General features: G+C 51.2%; 2 protein-coding genes across 3 annotated transcripts in view; one reads left to right on the forward strand and one right to left on the reverse strand.

Annotated features, from left to right (window-relative positions):
• The first annotated feature begins 5951 nt into the window (after nucleotides 1–5951).
• On the forward strand, nucleotides 5952–15578 carry LOC119103756 (importin subunit alpha-5). 2 transcript variants are annotated; one of them, XM_037227396.1, is made up of 7 exons: nucleotides 5952–6032; nucleotides 10579–10853; nucleotides 12032–12249; nucleotides 12516–12950; nucleotides 13870–14118; nucleotides 14415–14597; nucleotides 14930–15578. In XM_037227396.1, the coding sequence occupies exons 2-7, from the start codon at nucleotides 10601–10603 to the stop codon at nucleotides 15179–15181; spliced, it is 1590 nt and encodes a 529-aa protein (XP_037083291.1). In that variant the 5' UTR covers nucleotides 5952–6032; nucleotides 10579–10600; the 3' UTR covers nucleotides 15182–15578. The 2 variants fall into 2 exon arrangements, with proteins under 2 accessions (XP_037083291.1, XP_037083292.1); XM_037227397.1 differs by having other exon boundaries at nucleotides 5958–6032; nucleotides 10576–10853.
• Nucleotides 15579–16338: 760 nt separating this feature from the next.
• Nucleotides 16339–18266, reverse strand: part of LOC119102799 (importin subunit alpha-5-like) — a 10148-nt gene continuing 8220 nt past the window's right edge. The window contains exon 5 of the mRNA XM_037226251.1: nucleotides 16339–16380. Within this exon, the coding sequence (XP_037082146.1) occupies nucleotides 16339–16380 (42 nt within the window). The remainder of the gene's footprint in view (nucleotides 16381–18266) is intronic.

Consider the following 18266-nt stretch of genomic DNA (forward strand, 5'->3'; position numbering starts at 1 on the left):
CAGCAGGCCGACCCTGTGGGTGGAGGGGTCTGCCCGCAGCGGCGCCACCCAGGCCAGCAGCAGAAACAGCAGCATCGTCACCTGCCCACACAGCGTCATGGCAAGCGCAGTCTGCTGCCGCTCGAGGTGTTCTCGCACGACTGTGGACCTCGCACTCACCGGCGCCCTCGGCTCCAGGGCGGCGTGACGTCAGCAGTGAGGCAGGTCATGGAGTCTGCGCGACCGGAGCCGGCTGCAGTGGCGCCACCTTTACGGGGTGATGAGAACTAGGAGGAAGGCCGGCTTTGTGCGGCAAGCGGCCTGTGCACTCGAGTGGTGATCTGGGTGCTTCGATTGCCTTTTTGAGATGCCACACTCATGCACGTTTATCATGCACCGCGAAAGGGGCCGGCAAATGGTTAATGTAACGGCGAGCTGCATACGTTTTCACGGGATAAGTCGGCAGCTGGATGCTCGTGCCCCTCAATGGCCATCCCACAATTTACGAAGGTTGCCATCATCAATAGGAAGGTGGCGGATATACGTGCCCTTTTAGCATTTTACAGCAATTAATGCGCACAAGCATAAACGCAGACAAAAACGGGGCACACAGGTAAAAGTAAATAAATCAAAAATATGCAAGCTTGTGGTAAGCCATTCAGAAGACATTGCGTACATGGGGCGCAGTAAATGAGTTTTCAGTTGCAAATCACTATAGTCGTGTAACCCTCTCTCCTCCCCGCTATTGCAAGCTCCTACCTTCGTCTCCTGGTCGCAACATTATCCGAGCTGAAGTTGATGAAATTCGCAACGCACCAAAATTTCATCGACAAAAATACGCATTACAGTTAGTATAAAATAGAACAGAAAACACTTCAACGCACTTTTGAAGAAAATTATCCTCAGCCGCACCTCAAATATGCTAGCAGGATGGCTCATCCTATTGGGGATGCTTTGTCGCCTCTTATTTCACTGAACAAGCATTGCGAGCGTGCGGCAGCTCCGGAGACGCTGCTCCGAACTGTTGCGTCTCCGGACGAGCAGCGGCCCTGCAGGCTTTAGTTCGTGCAGCAAGTGAAGCACCCCTCATGTCAATGTCGTGTCCAGCGCATGTTAACTGTAAGAGTGTTGCTAGTAGAGCTGACTTTTTAGTGGCCATGTAATCACACTTATGTACGCATGCTCGATACTGTTAGCCTACCCGCGCCCAGCCAGCCCAGCTGCCCCAAGACAGTGTTGACAATGATCGCACTATTAGTGGTTTGTTATCACTGTAGGACGAAAAATTCGTTCAAACACAGCACCCGTGCAGCGCCCGATTCACTTACAACAGTGCAGCAGTATACATTTGACAGCAATAGCGATTACATTGTCTGACACATGCGGTGCCTTGGCATCAGGTGAAGATGATGCACTATTACTGCTGGAATCCCTGAACGTTTCTGTACAGTCCCCTAACAGATAAAACGCATATTATTGCAGCTCATACACTGCGGTTATGAGTCGATCCTGAGAACAGTCTTGCTTGGGCGACTTCTGATGATAGCTGGAGTTGGTTTGAACATTTCTAACGTGGTTGGATCTAACACTTGGCCCGACGAGAAATATTGCTCACTTGCATAGTATCACCACGGCAGCAAAACTGCAGCTGATGATGTGCAATAACGCTGGAATAAGATCTGATAGGAAGACGTTGTCAACATGGAGCAGCATGCCATCACGGCAGCAAGCGCGGATGCTGTCCGCCGATGACACGTGCGCCCGCATTGACACGCGCTTTCACCAGTGTAACCAGCTGTTATTTGCAGAATATAAGTATGCTTGTTTCGTTTCACTGAGACTATCCGCAACTATCAAAAAAGCTCGCTGTTACCTCCAGCTGACCATTTTTGTTAATTAGCAAATTATGCGTCTTCCATGTTAAACCAATGGTGCACATTTGCACTTGCCATGTGTAACACGTCAGGGTGACTAACGTCACATTTTACCAAAATGCGTTGTGCCACCAGACCTAAGAGGTCATCAACGTCTCAAAACCGCAAAAAACGTAACCCTTCACCATAAAAGAAAAAAGTCATTTTTACAAACGGGCATGCCTGCACCCGCTCCTTTGTCTCAACCGCATTGCTTTAGTTTCATGTAGTCCTAGCCTGCCCAATGTACTTTCATGCATATGGGCATTGTCGGTACGGATATGCAATATACGACACGATATTTCGGAAAATTGCTTCGACAAAACATCACGCTCGACAGCGCGTGGCCAGATGTCCTGGTAGCACTCACGGCTGTGCTCTGCATTGAAGTACAAATGGTAGCGCGGCTGCTTCACGTAGGGCATCAAATTATTGGCTTCCCGCATGGCAGGCGGTGTTATGAAGTTGGTTTTGAATGGCCTGAGCTATTTGTCCTTAACATCATGCAATACGATTAGGCAGGGAGGGAAAGCAAATAATCAGCACCAACTAAAATTAAAAATGCAAGGACAAACATTCGAAGCGTGGAGTCTTTGGTAACATTAAACTCTATCAGCGACTCATTGAGCCGTGTATGATGGATGAGACATTATCCGTTCAGATGCATTGTCATTAGGTACTTATCATTTGTGGCCGGGCCACGGGTCAACCTAAACGTGTTCCGGGCGAAGCTACGCATGACTAGAAAGGAGCGATGAATATTAAGCAGTTAATCAAGTTCTGTCGCTCAAGCTGCTTTAGCTGTCGACATACCGCACCAAACTAATAAGGATTTTGTCTGCGCGTGTGCATCTCGACTCTGAACCTGCCCAACCGAAAACAATGTACTAAAGGAGCAAAACTATCCACCGCTTGAGTGAAATCCATTGCAGGACGCAATCCATCAATGGCTATGGGAAGTGCACAATTTGTTCGACACTGGCATTACTGGAAAATGCCTCATCGGTGCGTGCAGTGCGAGCGGGTCAGCACACTGCTCAAGGTAAAACCCCCCTCCCCCCCCCCCCCATACCAGTCACGCAGCTGGCCGACACTTCTGAGACGTCAGAAACATTGCCGAGACGCTGCCCGAGGACGAGCAATATCTCGTGTGAAAAACTTGCCGACAAATCTTGCACTTGACGCACACAGGCATCAATCTGCCAAATCGTTCAGTGTTCACGGTGAAGACTACCCGACTGACGGCCTACAAACGTCCAACTTCTAGCATGAAAACTCAACGCGTTGCCCACATGGAGATTTCCAGTCTTCAGCCCGTTGGCGACGACTTAGCCCACGCAGGTTAACATGCTCCCGCCGTATGAGCCTCAGGTGCACATTTCCTACACACCCACCTCCGGCAGAGTACTTGCCAAGCACCACATACCATGGTCAGTTTCACAGCCTGTGGGACGCTGTGGGTCGTAACGGCGCTCGCGGTATGGGGTTTGCTGACGACGGTTGGGCCGCTTGGGCGAGGTGCATCCGACGCTTGTGCGTGCAGGCAGACTCGGCCACCCGGACCTGCCCTGCGCAATAGATGAGTACATGCCACCAAGCACGTGCCTTTGAGATCCACAAGATGTTTTCGCAAGTTTCCGGCGCTGTTGACGCTTTTCGCGGCTTGATGGATGACTGGTGGTCGCGGGCAGAACTAACCTTTTATGGGGAGCGTATGTAGCGAACAAAATCAAGATTCCAGGAGGGCGCGTCAGCAGCCAGACGGTGAGGCATCAGGATGATAATGATATCAGGATGAACCGAACTGTTGGAAAGCGTACACGCTCCAATCATGTCCTGTACAAAACATTGACGAAAAGTGAAGATGTTCAAGGAAAGTGATGCTTTGAATTTTCAAATCTAACGCGCCTTCGAAGCCTTCGGAATGTCTAGTAAAAAGCCCCAGCTGCCGTCCGTGCTGGCTGAGATGTCGTCGTGGCTAGAATGCGCGGCGGCGGCCAGACAAAATGAATGTCCAGGCGTGCACAACGTAAACAACGCATCCATTGAAGAGCATTGGGGCGATAGCCAGCTCCATGGCTGATATTGGGGGGGGGGGGGGGGTCTACCTTGAGCAGTGTGTGCTGACCCACTCGCACTGCACGTACCAATGAGGCGTTCCAATTTGGCTCGGTATGTCGAGCGCTAAAGCCGCTTGAGTGACAGAACGTGATTAACTGCTTAATGTTTATCGCTGTTTCTAGCCATGCGTAGCTTCGCCCGGGACAGGTATCGGGAGGCGAGGGCGCAGAAGCGTCAGAGGCGATGCATCCGTGCTGAACGGGGCGCTGCCCAAGGCGCTGGCGCGGCAGCGGAAAGCTGCGAGCGTTGGACGTGGCTGAACGGTGGTGGGCCACTCACCGTGGCCGAGCGTGGGGAGCGTCGTCCGAACATGGAGCCGTTACCCTGAAGGTCAGGCGGGGAACGGGTCGTCAGCCAGCTTCCCACACCTGATGTCAGCCCAGCAGCTGCATCGGTGCCGAGCTGTTAAATTCACGTGATATGCTTTAGACAGGACTTAAACGTGGCTCTATTGGAGGCTTAAAATGTGATAAGTAGATTTAATTTAGCCTAACGATGACTAGCGGAGACGAGCCAATTATGATATCAGGGCGCTGGATGAAGGGGGCGGGCCTGTATGAGGTGGGAATGCGTGGGGTGACGAGGGCGCCAGTGGATATGCCTGCTCGGAGTGGGTGTGGTGGAGCGCTGAATGCATGAAGCCTACGTGGATTAATTTAGGCTGAGGAAGGGGGGACAGGATTGTTATCCAGCGGGGCCTCGCCAATGTAATTCGCTAGTTGCGTGGGATCCCTGCCAATTGAACACATCAACGATGCATCCGGCGCCGTTTTTGCCCCGTTTTAATATCATCATCAGCTAAAAGCGTGGAGGTAGGTACCGTGGTTAAGGTGTAATGCCATGCACGGGAGACGACCGTTCATGGCGCCTAACCGGACCTACCATCCCGCCAATGCCGCGGTCACCCACTTCAGCCGAGCTCTGCGGCGCACACGAGCATGTGTTGATGTCGAGCGTACCGGAGTCACAACGTGCCGAGTCGTGCACTAACATCATCTGGCTAGCATGATGACCAATGGGCTCCCCAGTATAAATTCGCTGCGTGGCAGCAGCAGCCGGCAGCGCACAAACATTCAGCGGCGACTCGGCAGTGGCGCAACGCACGCATCCCACCGCAGAACCCCCCCCCCCCCCCCCCACACACAACAGCGAAAGATGCTAAATGCGTGATCCAAATGCACTTCTCATGTGTCCTAGAGCGCGCGCGCCATTTGTCCATCCTTTGTTTGCCGTGACGGAAGTGCACATATGGCTCTGCAAATGACTCTCACCCTCTGCTTAACACGGTATTTTTGTAAGCATATCATTATTACGTTCATTTCTGAGCATCTGTTTCAAGTTTTTAGCTGTCGATCAACATTTCGTGACGTTCATATGAATACATGCCACAAATTTGGCTAGCGAGGGGCGAGGTATGCGTTGTCCCCGGGGTCAATATGTGCGTACCCCCTGCTTGGAACCGCTGGAGTATATTCTTTGCAGCATCATTGAGAGAGAAGAAAATGAGGATCGTTTTCCGTTCAACCAGGCAGAACGGATGAACAAATGAATGTCATTCATTTGTTACCTCGTTTGCAGCTCCCGACCTCTTTCTGGGGACTGCCAAAATAGCTTGGCATAAATACGACAGGCCCCCAGATCTTGGCCGAGAAAATTAACTTGAGCCAGAAGTGATTTGAAATATCAGAACTTACATAGGAAATTTTTTAAAAGGCACTAAATTCCATTAATTTCGAAAGCAACATAAAACTTGGGCAATAAATGGAGCAAAAAGGGAATTTAACTTAATACGCTTATTTTCATCACTAAATATATTGATATTTCCAGCTAACACCTCTATTATTTCGATGTATCCTCAACTGTCATTGGCTGATTCGAAAGCTGCCCTACAAGATCAGCTGTAATCATTGGTCATTCGTTAGATGCTGCACTTCAATTCAGACCGCATTTCTGGCGCGGCATTGCCACGGGTTGGGTTACGCTGCACCGGAATTGTTTTTTTATATTGACATACGTCCGGTAAGTTCATTCTGTTTGGTGAATTTAAGGTGATGCGTAGGATTATTAGTTCATTTGTGATTTGGATTCCTCGGCTATTGTTAGTTCGTGGGGGTAACAAAGGATTTTAGGCAAACGTGGCGCTGCACGTGACACTGAAAGGCCCACCAAAATCACGAACATCCGATGATATGCGAGATTATTTCAGTGCTGCAAGGTTACCACGTGCGCAAAAGTGTCAAAGTTTTGCATTTATTTTGCTGCATATGATGGTATGTGGTGAAAATGCGGGATAGTGGACTGTTAGAGAGATGCCTGTGTGAAGAATGCCCAGTGCCTGGTCCAAAAATTAATTACCCACCTGGATGTTTGTGTGACATGTGTGCTTGACCCTGCGCTCACGCCTGCATATCTTGAGAGTCTGAAACATGCTGGGCTTTTTGGTAATCTGCATGAAAAATGTTTTCAGAGTACATTTTGTCTGGGAATGCCTCTGGAACATTATTCCTTAAAGCTTTGTACAGAGTGAAAAAGGTAGTAACCATGCACCAATTACCAAGTATTTCGGCTTACTGAGTGGTGTAGGTTTACATTGGTACCTAATGTTTAAAAAGAGCATTGTTCATCAGATCTTTTAATGGAGAACATGTGAATAATCAGAACAGGTACATTATGCTCTCACCTGTGTGGGTATACATTGCTACCTAATGTTAAAAAAGAGCATTGTGCATCATTTGTTGTGTTTAAGTTGGGACATGTAAATAATTATGCAGCTCAATTCATGCTCCTTCCTTCAAAATTTAATAATTGCATAAGTAAGCTCCCGACTGCCACATGTTCCACCGCCTTGATACCCCAGTGCAGTTGCTGTGTTATCATTGTGTGGGCACAATATTACTGATAATCAAGGACACCATAAAAAGTGTGTGGGGCCTAGGTAACAATAATAAGGCAATGCAATATGTTTCTTAGTGTGTGTAGGTATGTTTATGAAACAGACTGGTCGGGATAGTCCAGAGCATAGCCTAAACTAGCCTAACCTAGCCCAACCTGACCTTACCTGACCTGACCCCACCCTATCCCCTTCAGCCCAGTGTCTCATCGGCATCCATGTTCCATGCATATATATATGTACCACATTAAGAAGTGTTGTTTGGCCATCATGTTCTCATTTTGCTTTTCATTCCCTACCCAAAGACATCACATTTGTCCCCCCCCCCCCAAATGTCAACCAATGTACAAACAGTACAGAAGACTGCTGGGATACACAAGAAACATACTTTGTTGGATTATTGTGACCTCGGCCCCATACATTTGCATGGCTCTTGATGCAAAGTAATGGGATCACACATAGCAATGGTGCCAGGGTTGCGGTTGCTGCGTGTTTGCAGTGCTGGGATGCTTGTTTTTGCAGTTATTTAAGTTCCAAGGTAAGAACTTAGATGCCCTGTTTTACAATTATTCACTAGATGCTCTGCCTTGAAAACAACAATTGAGGTACAGTGCTCTTCTTTAACATTAGGTGGCAATGTATACCATGACCCCCTCACCTTCAAACTTAATTAAACAATTATGATAGCAAACATCCAAGTGCTGTAACCACACAGTAACCACAACCTTGATGCCATTGCTATGCCATTGGTGTGTGGCCACAACATCATTGTTCATCAAAGACTGCAAAAATGCATGTGGCCAAGGTAACAAGAATGCAATGAAATGTGTCTTACATATTGGAGCAGTCAAGTGATATCCATCGTCAGAGTTGCATGAAGTGGGATCGTTCAGTGACATAGTATGACTGAATTTCAAGACTGAGTGCCAAGATGATCTAGCCTAACCAAACCTAGCCTTATTTAACCTTACCTCACCTTACCTAAGCTAGCCTAGGCTAACCTAACCTAACCTAGTCTAGTCTAGTCTAGTCTAGTCTAGCCTAGTCTAGCCTAACCTCCCCACCCTATCCCCTTTCAACTCAGTGTCCTGCAAGGTCATATTCCATGTCATGCTCCTACCATATTTGGACGTCATATTTGCCCGCCACTTCAATTCATTTTGTAATTATTTAGGTTTGAAGGTAAGAGTGTAGATGTACCTGTTTTATGGCTATTTGTGATATGTTCTGCCTGAAGAATTACTTGTAGCATCTTATGTCTAAGAAGCATCAATTTGCAGGCAATGTAATGCTGCAATGTTGGTAGTACTAAGCATAATAAAGGCAGTAATAGTAAGCCATTATTACTATTGGTCAAACTGTCATTATGGTAAATCCAGTAATACTAAGGCCCTAAATGATCCCACTTCATACAACTCCAATTATGCAATATTGCTTGATGGCTTGGATATGTAAGAAACTTATTTCACTGCATTCTTGTTACCTTGGCTGATACATTTTTATGGTTTTTGATGCGCAATAATGTGACCACACCAATAACCTAGCAATGGTGTCAGGGTCGCCATTGCTGTGTCTTTGCAGTGCTCAGATGTTTGCTGTTGTAATTATCAAGTTCAAAGGTAAGAGTATAGATGTACCAGTTTTATAATTATTTATGATGTGTTCTGCCTTAAAAAACAATTGATGTACCATGTTTTTTAACATTAGGTGCTGATGTACACCACAACCTACTGAGTAGGATTTAACATTTTTGCTGCTAGGTTAGGCAATGTTTGACATAACATATGGATTTTTGCAGTCTGATGCAGCATCAAGCTGTAAAGATGTGCCTTTGACACTTATTACTCAAATGACAAGCAAATGCTAAACTTCAGTTATGTACCAAGAACAGCTCAAGCTCTGATGAAACATTAAAAATTCACTCAATATTCTGAGTATGTTCAAGGTCAAAGTGGAGGTAATGGGTTTGAAATCTTGTGCTCTTCGTGCCAAAATTAAAGGCTAGGGTAGGCTAAACTTGGGAAATCCAGTTTTTAAAAAAAATTATCTAGACTGGATTCTCTGTGAGCAACATGACCAACACACTATCCATTGCTGCTGGAACATCATACTTGTTTCACTAGCATATAAGTTGCATTATGTCAATAGTTTCATTGGATGTGTGCCATTAGTTTTATGTGTGGCTGCCCCTGATTTACTTATTACAGTGCATGGGGGGGGGGGGGAGGACTATGTGACAAAGAAGGAGAAGGGTGAATGATAATTTCAGCAGCCAATGCCTCCAATATACTTATTCAACTGGTCTCCTAAAAGGTGATGGACTGGTCAGTGAGATGTTACAGGATCTTATCCTGTCCATCCCAAGTAGGGCAGCCAGATTTCTTTGATGATGCATTTCTCAGCCTCTGATTTCTGATGACAGGCTGGCTGAGGCCTTGTGGCTTGATGTAGGGCTGGTCTGAAGACTGAGCAAGGCCATGTGTCTCCAGGATTTTCCTTATGGCCTAATTGGCATCTTATCAACCAATAATCTCTGGTTCTGCTTTCAACAGTCAAGAAGGGTCAACATGTCACAGACTGCAATGAGGTGTTTTGCATCACACTTTTACTTATTTAATTTTGCAGTATTTGAAATTGTGTAAAAATGTTGCAAACAAGAATGCTTTAGACACAACTTTTGAGGCCCCATGGCACATAGTTAGTTTGGCATGCAGTTGTTGGTTGCTGGGCTTCTTATTCAGCTCAGGCAGCAGAAGGTTATGTGAGCTAAAAGCCCCAGCTTGCATACCACCTGTTGTCAGGGGACTTAGATTTCATTGGTGGGTTTTGGTGTAATGGGTCTGCAAAAGGTGGCAAGACATCTGCAGACCAAAAGGTGGGAGGTTAAGAAATATGACACAGTTGGGATAAATGTAGTGCCTGTTATCTGCGTGCATTTAGTTTTTGTATACAATTTTTTTTGGCCTGGTGTGTGCATCATTCTAGGACATGCACCAATATATCAGGTGCTGCTCTAGTTGAGAAATTTCTCCCACAATGTTTCCAAAATTGGTCCCATGTAAAGACTTGCACAGAATGGTGTTTTAAGCTAAAATAGATCCCAATTCAGCATAAATTTGTCTAAACATCGTTTGCATGGGTTGGTTCCAGGGCATCAATGTACTTAGCTATTGGGCACAGTATGCCTTTTTTCAGATTGGGTTGTACACAAATGGCTTCTTTGGTTTGGTTTGGTGAATAAATGAACAGCTTTTCATAGTTCTAATAAGATTGTTTTAGAAGATTTGCAAAATTTGGCATGGTCATGCTGTACTGTTCGGAGATCATTTTGGAAAAACCTGTGGGGTCAAATTGACCCCCATCTGAATGTGTGTGAAGGTCTAGTGACCTTTTGCTTTTGCAAAATGTGTTCACCACTCAACATATTAAATTTAAATTCACTTAGTTCATGCATTGCTTTGTTGGTCCTCAAACTTTCTGTGTGTTTGCTAGCAGCCAGTTTGTATGCATTTCAGCTGATCACAATTCTTCTACATGCAGTCTGCATGTGTTACCACAAGGGCAGCAATTTTTGCCCTCAGCATTCATTTGTGTGATGCTGTGTAAAGCTCCCATACAGTTTTCTCTGGCATATCTGTGAGCTCTGTGCTGATGTTGTACCTGTGTCTCCAGCAGATAATCCAACCAGCCAGCCAGCATGTCTGCCGAGGAGAGGGGATCGGCGGCGCGCATGCGCACCTTCAAGAACCGCGGCAAGGACTCTGAAGAGCTGCGCCGCCGGCGCCAGGAGACCAGCGTCGAGCTGCGCAAGGCCAAGAAGGACGACCAGATCCTGAAGCGGCGCAACATCTGCCTGAGCGAGGAGGACGCGGCCACCAGCCCGCTGCAGGAGTCTACCAAGGCCAACTCCGCCAAGCCGCCGTCGCTCAGCATCGACGAGATCGTCGCAGGTCAGTGGACTGGAACCGATCCGAACCGACCCGAACCGATCCCACCCAGGCCGGGTCGGGGTGGCGGGCTTTGCGGCCGGGACTGATGGCTCAAGCGTCTGACAACGCACATCAGCCAGTTGTTTGGTGCTGCGGCACCACAACATGCAGTTTTCCTGCATGGTGTAGCGAGCATTGTAAAGTTGTGTTACAGGGGGAGTGCGTGTGCAGCTGATGTGTTTGGTTTGTACAGTGAGCGGTGCTGCAATTGACGTGGAACGTGCCTTGGGCGGTGTCATGTCCCTGTCCATCCTGATAGGATGTTGTGTGTTGGAAAGGTGGTTCGGTCGACGGCGACCTGCCGCTCGCGGCGTTAGTCTCTGGTGAGTGAGGCTGCAGCGTGCAAATGCCATGTATTTTGACTAACCAGCAGAGCTTGTGCCATGAGAGTGTGTTTGTGAGTAAGAGATTGCATATTTGTGCTCCATAATGTTTTTGCCTCTTGGTGTGTGTTGTTTTATCCTTCATCATATAACATGTCATGTGTGGAAATTTGACAATGCCACCCTAGATTTAAGTGTAATCAGTCCTATGAAATTCTGGCCCTGGATTAATGCCACTTTTGTGTTTATTCGGTTTGACTAGCACTGTTCGTCATTGACGCTCTCGTGACGTATTAGATAAATTAAAAGCATGTGCCATTCTGAACTATTTTTGCGTTCCATAAGGTTTTTGATGATCAGCTATGACCGCAGTCATTACTCCAGGCAGCCAGTATCAGTCCAAAGTCCATCCCCGAACAGTGCTCGTAATGGCCTCAGAGCGTCCGGGGACGTCGAGACTAACAGCCGCAGTGATCTGGCGTATTTTCGCTGGCTGCTGATGAATGATGGCAGTCACTGACGGGCAGGTGGTGTGGTGTCCCTGTATTTTGTCATTGTGTGATTACCCAAGTCCGGTCCGGTTGGCCATCACTAGACGGCGGAAATGATGATGTCAATGTTAGTGGCGGACCTGGTCACGTTGGCCGTAACTCCGGCGACACTGTCAGCCCCTCGTTCGTGTCGCGTCCGCTCGCTTCCCGCGCGCTCCACGTGACGCGGCCCACCTCTGCCGACGGCGGTGCCTGCGCTGGCCGCGTGTCACAAGCGGTGCGGGACGGCCGCGGAGACTTAACTGACGCTGGTGTCGGCCGGCAGGCATCCTGGGCTCGGACAAGTCGGCGCAGCTGACGGCCGTGCAGGCGGCGCGCAAGATCCTCAGCCGGGAACGCAACCCTCCCATCGACACCATGATCCAGGCGGGCATCGTGCCGCACTGTGTGCGCTTCCTCACGCACGCCGACAACCCGCAGCTACAGTTCGAGGCCGCCTGGGCGCTCACCAACATTGCCTCGGGCACCTCCGAGCAGACCAAGGTCAGTCGCCGGCGGGGGGCGCTGTGGGCCGGTGTGTAACGCGGTCGGCCGGCGCGCCGGTCGCGATGTCAGGAGCCAGATACTGGTCTGGCGCGCCGGTTGGACGGCGTAGCGGCTGGTCTGTAACGTCTGAAGGAGGCCAAACCAATCAAACGACGGAGGACGCTGCAGTCACTGGGGATGATTGTGTGTGGGCGGCTCTCACCCGTGACCGTATGCCCGTGCAGCCGCGCCTGATGTAACCGGCGCCGCCCTGCTGCCGACAGTTCGTGGCAAACCAGGGCTCGGTGCCGCACCTGATCGCGCTGCTCAGCTCGGAGCACCAGCACGTTGCCGAACAGGCGGTCTGGGCGCTGGGCAACATCGCCGGCGATGGGCCGGAGCTGCGCGACTACACCATCGGCTGCGGCATCGTGCCGCCGCTGCTGGCGCTCGTGCGGCCCGATACCAACGCCCACTTTTTGCGCAACGTCACGTGGACCGTCAGCAACCTGTGCCGCAACAAAAACCCGCCGCCGCCGTTCGAGACTGTGCAGCAGTGCCTGCCGGCGCTGGCGCTCCTCATCCACCACACGGACACGGAGGTGGTGACGGACGCGTGCTGGGCACTCTCCTACCTCACCGACGGCAGCAACGACAAGATCGAGCGCGTCATCGAGGCGGGCGTTGTGCCGCGCCTCGTCGAGCTGCTCGGCTCCGAGGTGGGTGCCGCTGCAGGGGACGGCCGCGCATGCGCCAGGTCGCGTGCGCGCGCCTGTCTGGTGGACGTGGCGGACAATGGACGGTGCGGGGCAGAACAGTCCTCGGTGGACGGGGTGTACGAGGGCCATGCGCTCTGGCTCCCACGGGGTGGGACGTCATGTCATGGCTCTGCCGTCACGACTGGGCTCCCATGTCACTGTTGTCTGTCGCCATAGCTGGGTGCTGTCATGTCACATATCACATCAGTTTTTGTTTAGTTCTCTCTGTGATGAGTGACGCCAGATCGAAGACGCGTAACCATGTCCAATGTGGGTGCGTGTTCAAAATCTAGGCCACAGGAATGGCTCTCCAACGGTCGCTGACTGTGGTATCACTGTCAAGTCTGCATTACCAATGGAGAGTACACACATTGTGCTGACGCTGATGTCCATGTTGCTCGTTTTGGGCGCAAAATGACCAGCGCAGTTGGTGTGCACCGCAATAATCGGGGTATCGGTGGCTTGGTGGATAAGCCGCACGTCTAGGGAACGGAGGTGCTTGGTTCTATTATCCGCGGTGCCCGCCTTCCCTGCCAGAGCGAGAGGCACGCGGCGCCATAAAGCCTCAGCAGCTGAGTGCGTTGTGAAGCCCACTTGATGTTAGCCAATGACTTGATAATGACTTCGTGATCTGTGGTCTGAGAGTTACGTGTACTGGGATCCGGTTTGCACATACCTGGCTTCTCCGTGCTTTCCCGATCTGTTCAGCATTGGGGCGTCTGGCGGTCATGTTGAGAGTAGCTGCGCTAGTGCCTCGTCCTGTAACCGTCGCTCTCGCGCCGCGGCGCCGCGCGGTCTCGCGGCTCCGTACTCCCTCCACAGCCGGCCCGCGTCCCGGATGAGCAGCACCTGACCCCTCACCCTCCCCCTCCCCCGTCAGGAGCCGACCATCATCTCGCCGTCGCTGCGCACGCTGGGCAACATCGTGACGGGCAGCGACGCTCAGACGGACACGGTGGTGAAGGCCGGCGCCATGGCCTACTTCCCGCGCCTGCTGGCGCACACCAAACCCAACGTGGTCAAGGAGGCCGCCTGGACCATCAGCAACGTGACGGCCGGCAACCTGGACCAGATCCAGGCCGTCATCGACGCGGGCCTGCTCGCGCCCGTGCTGGAGGTGCTGCAAAAGGTGCGTTGATGAGCGGAGCGGCGGCGACGGCGGGCTGTACGCCTGGCCCGCCACGGACCATTTGCAGCGTAGTACCGGTGCTCGTGGTCCTCGTGCCGTTATCGGTACACGTGATCCTGCGTCCTCGGCACCCTTTGGCAAACCGCCCGGCCGCTGCTGTGAGTGGTTTGTTGTGGTGTGGCGTGTTGTGCCCTCGGCTGCCGCCGTCGCAACGGACGGAGCAGCCTGACGTGTCTGCGGTCGGTTCCACCATTGTTCTCACGCGTGCGTCCGTCGCTGGCGGGTGTGTCGGACAGGGCGACTACCGGTCGCAGCGGGAGGCGGTCTGGGTGATCCTGAACCTGACGTCGGGAGGCTCCCAGGAGCAAGTGGCCGAGTTCTGCCGGCTGGGCGTCGTCAAGCCGCTGTGTGACCTGCTGGCCGCCGAGGACGCCAAGCTGGTCACCGTCATCCTGGACGCACTCTCCAACATCCTGCGGGTAGGAGCGCGGCGCCGAGACCGTCACCCGCGGACCGCTCGCCGGCTCGCGCGCCGTGGCGCCGCGCGCTTGAAACGTGCGCTTTGTGAAAGGTTGCACTGCTCGTTGATTTATGTGCAGATAGGACTGATCCACAGGAGGAGTGTTTTGGTGTTGGAAATTGTCCCAGTGCGATGCATTGTTAACTGACGGTGCCTTAGTTGTGCTGTGAATACGTGTCTGTGTGTCCTCGGCTGGCCACCGGCCAGGGCGTGCGGTGGCGTCGTATGTGAGCCGTGCCGGACTGTATTGGCCTTTGTCGCTGTCTGACGCCATCGGCGCCCCGTCCGCAGTTCGCCGAGCAGATGGGCCAGGAGGGCACCGTGGCGCTGCAGGTGGAGGAGTGCGGCGGCCTCGACCGCATCGAGGCGCTGCAGTCGCACGAGAACGAGACCATCTACAACAAGGCCGCCACCATCATCAGCAAGTACTTCAGCGACGAGGAGGACGAGGACTCGCACGTGGCGCAGCCGGCCGCCGACGCCGCTGGCTTCCAGCTCAGCGTGGACACGGACGCGGCGGTCGGCGGCGGCTTCCAGTTCTAGCCGGGCCGCGGCCTGGCGGGCGGCGCGGCGTGTGCCACCGGGCGCGCCGCGGTCGCCCGACGCCAGACGACGTCGACAGCTGTGATGTGTGCAGGACTGTGGGACTGGGGACTTTTATCCTGCAGGCGCCGGGCAGTCGGCGGACCGACCTGACGCGACCGGACTTGACCTGACCTGACCTGACGTGTGATTGGGCCATTAGGGGCGACGGGGCGCGCTGCTCCGCTGCGGAATTCAACCTTCCTGCTGTCTGTCTCTCCGCGCCGCGATCGCGCTCGTGCGAGTGTCCGTGTGAGCCACTGTTTCCCGCCGGGGGCGCCGTCCGGCCGTCATCGGATATTTTATGTTTTAGTCGTTCGAATATTTTGTAAGGAAATAAATGTATTCGATTGTTGAGCGACGGCGTTCTGGCCAGGAGCGGGTGGGTGGAGAGAGGGGTGCCTCATTCGGTGCTAAGCCGGGAGTGGGTGAGTGGAGACGGGAGGGCGCGGATGAGGGCGCCTGCATGATCGGATGCTAAGCAAGGAGCGGATGGGTGGAGACGGGAGGGCGCCTGATCCGGTGCCGAGCCACGATCGCCCGCGCGTACGCAGCTGTACATGACAACACATGGGATGGTGGTATGCCAGCATTTCGAATCTTCTGGCTAAAGACAGCAGGTGGTAGATGAGGCCTGGAGTCTCAGAAGCACTGAACCTTTTTGTTGGCTTGTTGGATGGGTTATGAGTGAAGGTCAGAATACTTGTGGATGCAAATTTTTGGCGCTCGCCACCAGGTTGATAGATGGGTAAAAAAAAGGAGAAAAAGAGGCGCCAGGCGTCCCTAGCTTCCGCCGCTGGCGGCGCCAAACTGGCAATTCAAAGCCACGCCACTTGGACTCCGGTCCTGCCATCTAGCGGCGATATGGTCGTCGGATTGAATGCCGACAGATGGTGCGCAGTTGATGACGCCAAGCAGTGCGGACAACGTGTCAAAGACGTCCCTCGTCTTCTGGGGATGTTTCATAAAAAAGGGGTAGGAAACTTCCCTGGCAGTCCCATCCTTACAGCCGCGCAGAATGCTGATGTGCAGATGGTCGCTGAGCGGTGTGTTTGGGTGACTGACGGACGCATAGTCACCGAACGACGATGGTCTGGCTCCTGACTTCACGCAGATGGTCATTGCAGCATTGGCGCCCGCTTCGTTTCGCACCTTCCTTGCTGGAGCAGGCACACACCTTATCACGCGACCGACCAGTGTAACACTAAAGTTTCAAAACAAATGACACGTAACAACAGCCCCGTAGAAACCAGAGTACCTTATACATGGCGCTTGCCTTCATTGGTGACCAGCTGGTGAAAAAGATGCAAGGCACCGTACACTTACCCTGGCTTTAAATGCGGGCCGCCAGGGCCAAAAAGGTGCAAGGCACCATACACTTATCCTGGCTTCAAATGCGGACCACCAGGGCCAAAAAGGTGCAAGGCCCCGTACACTTACCCTGACTTCAAATGCGGACTGCCAGGGCCAAAAAGGTGCAGGGCAGCATACACTCATCCTGGCTTCAAATGCGTACCGCCAGGGCCAAAAACAGGACCACGAATACTTATCTGCTCCGTTCTGCGTTAGAGAGATCTCGTTTTCCAGCTGGATATCATGCATGCATCATCTGTAAAACCGAACTGAAAGATCGATGTGCGGCCGAGAAAGTCGTGCAACAGACATGCGACTTCAGCAAACATTTCCTACCGGCGGGACCAAACAAAGCGAGTACCCGTGCTCCAACGAATACCTGTGCCATGCGAAAAGCCAGACCGGCCGCACACCGTTTGATGCCATTCACCCTCCCGTCAGTGCCGAAACGTACCACTCGCCAACTATCCGCACGTCATCACTCTGGGCAGATGCAAGAGCGGATCTCCGCGTTTGGATTTGTTCGCTCGAAAACCATCCACGAGGTGGTTTTTCAGACCTTCGGCTCCTTGCGACGTTCGGTAGCTTTGGTTCGTTACACCACTCACGCACCTGGTTGCAACACATTACAAAAAAAGGTTAGAAAAGTCGATGCTACAAAATATACGACAAAATACGACACTATCGACCATAGAACACAATATGATATTGTAAATACAAAACGTTGAAATCTATATTCTAAGATGCGATACGGTGAAACGCGATGCTATAAAACACGTACAAGGCCAGATGATGCCTCCAATAAATGTTCTAAACTGACAATAAAATGTGCGCAACCTAGTGTGCACACACCAAAGTGAATGAAAATAAATTGCGAGTAGATAGGATCCGCATTGACTTGCAAAGATCAAACACGTACATACATTTATCATACAATCACACAGGCAATTAGCATAGCTTAAAACTAAAGCGCATGCCCTAATAGTTGCGTTTTGAAATGCGAGATTTTAACTGCTCAAAAGTCAGAGATGAAGACGGTGGTGGTCGGAGGCAGGCGGTTCCAAATTGCTGCGGTACGTTAAGAAAAGTCTCACCTGGTATCTTCCAATCAGCACCTGGGTGGGCATTGACATTGACAGAGACATTGACATGGAGTAGCACGTCTCCCTTAGTGGGACAGAGGAACGTGGTTTAAGAAGAGATTAGACAGCCGGGGCGAGTCGGTGTTTGCAGGTGGGATTCGTCTCAATCCAGAGACACTCCTGGCGGCAAAACTTGATGTCTTTTTAGTCCTCTGTACCTGACGCTAGACCGGGCCACCCCATACTCAAAGACAGTAAGATATGTGTGAAAAAACGTAGGTAAAAAGTTTCAGATTCCTAGGTCATGACTTTTGGGTCAAAAAAGGTCAAACAAGGTTAAGTTCCAGGTTGGAACTCCAAAGGGCCCCCAGAACGTAGACAACCGTTTCTAAGCAAAATGTCGCTTTCTCATTTCAGGTCATTGACCTTGTTTAACCTTTTGAAGGTTAAGATGACCAACATCTTACAAAATTGCTTTGAGTTTTGCATTTGACTGAGCGACAAAAGATAACGCCAGGCAGTATGTTCCTAGAACAAAATGTTGACCTAGGTCATTTTAGGTCAGTTACCTATTCTGACGTCTAAGAAGTCCACGGAAGATGTATAATGCG

Source organism: Pollicipes pollicipes, unplaced genomic scaffold, assembly GCF_011947565.3.
Source record: "Pollicipes pollicipes isolate AB1234 unplaced genomic scaffold, Ppol_2.1 Scaffold_5724;HRSCAF=6776_pilon_pilon_pilon, whole genome shotgun sequence".
NCBI classification, from domain to species: domain Eukaryota; kingdom Metazoa; phylum Arthropoda; class Thecostraca; order Pollicipedomorpha; family Pollicipedidae; genus Pollicipes; species Pollicipes pollicipes.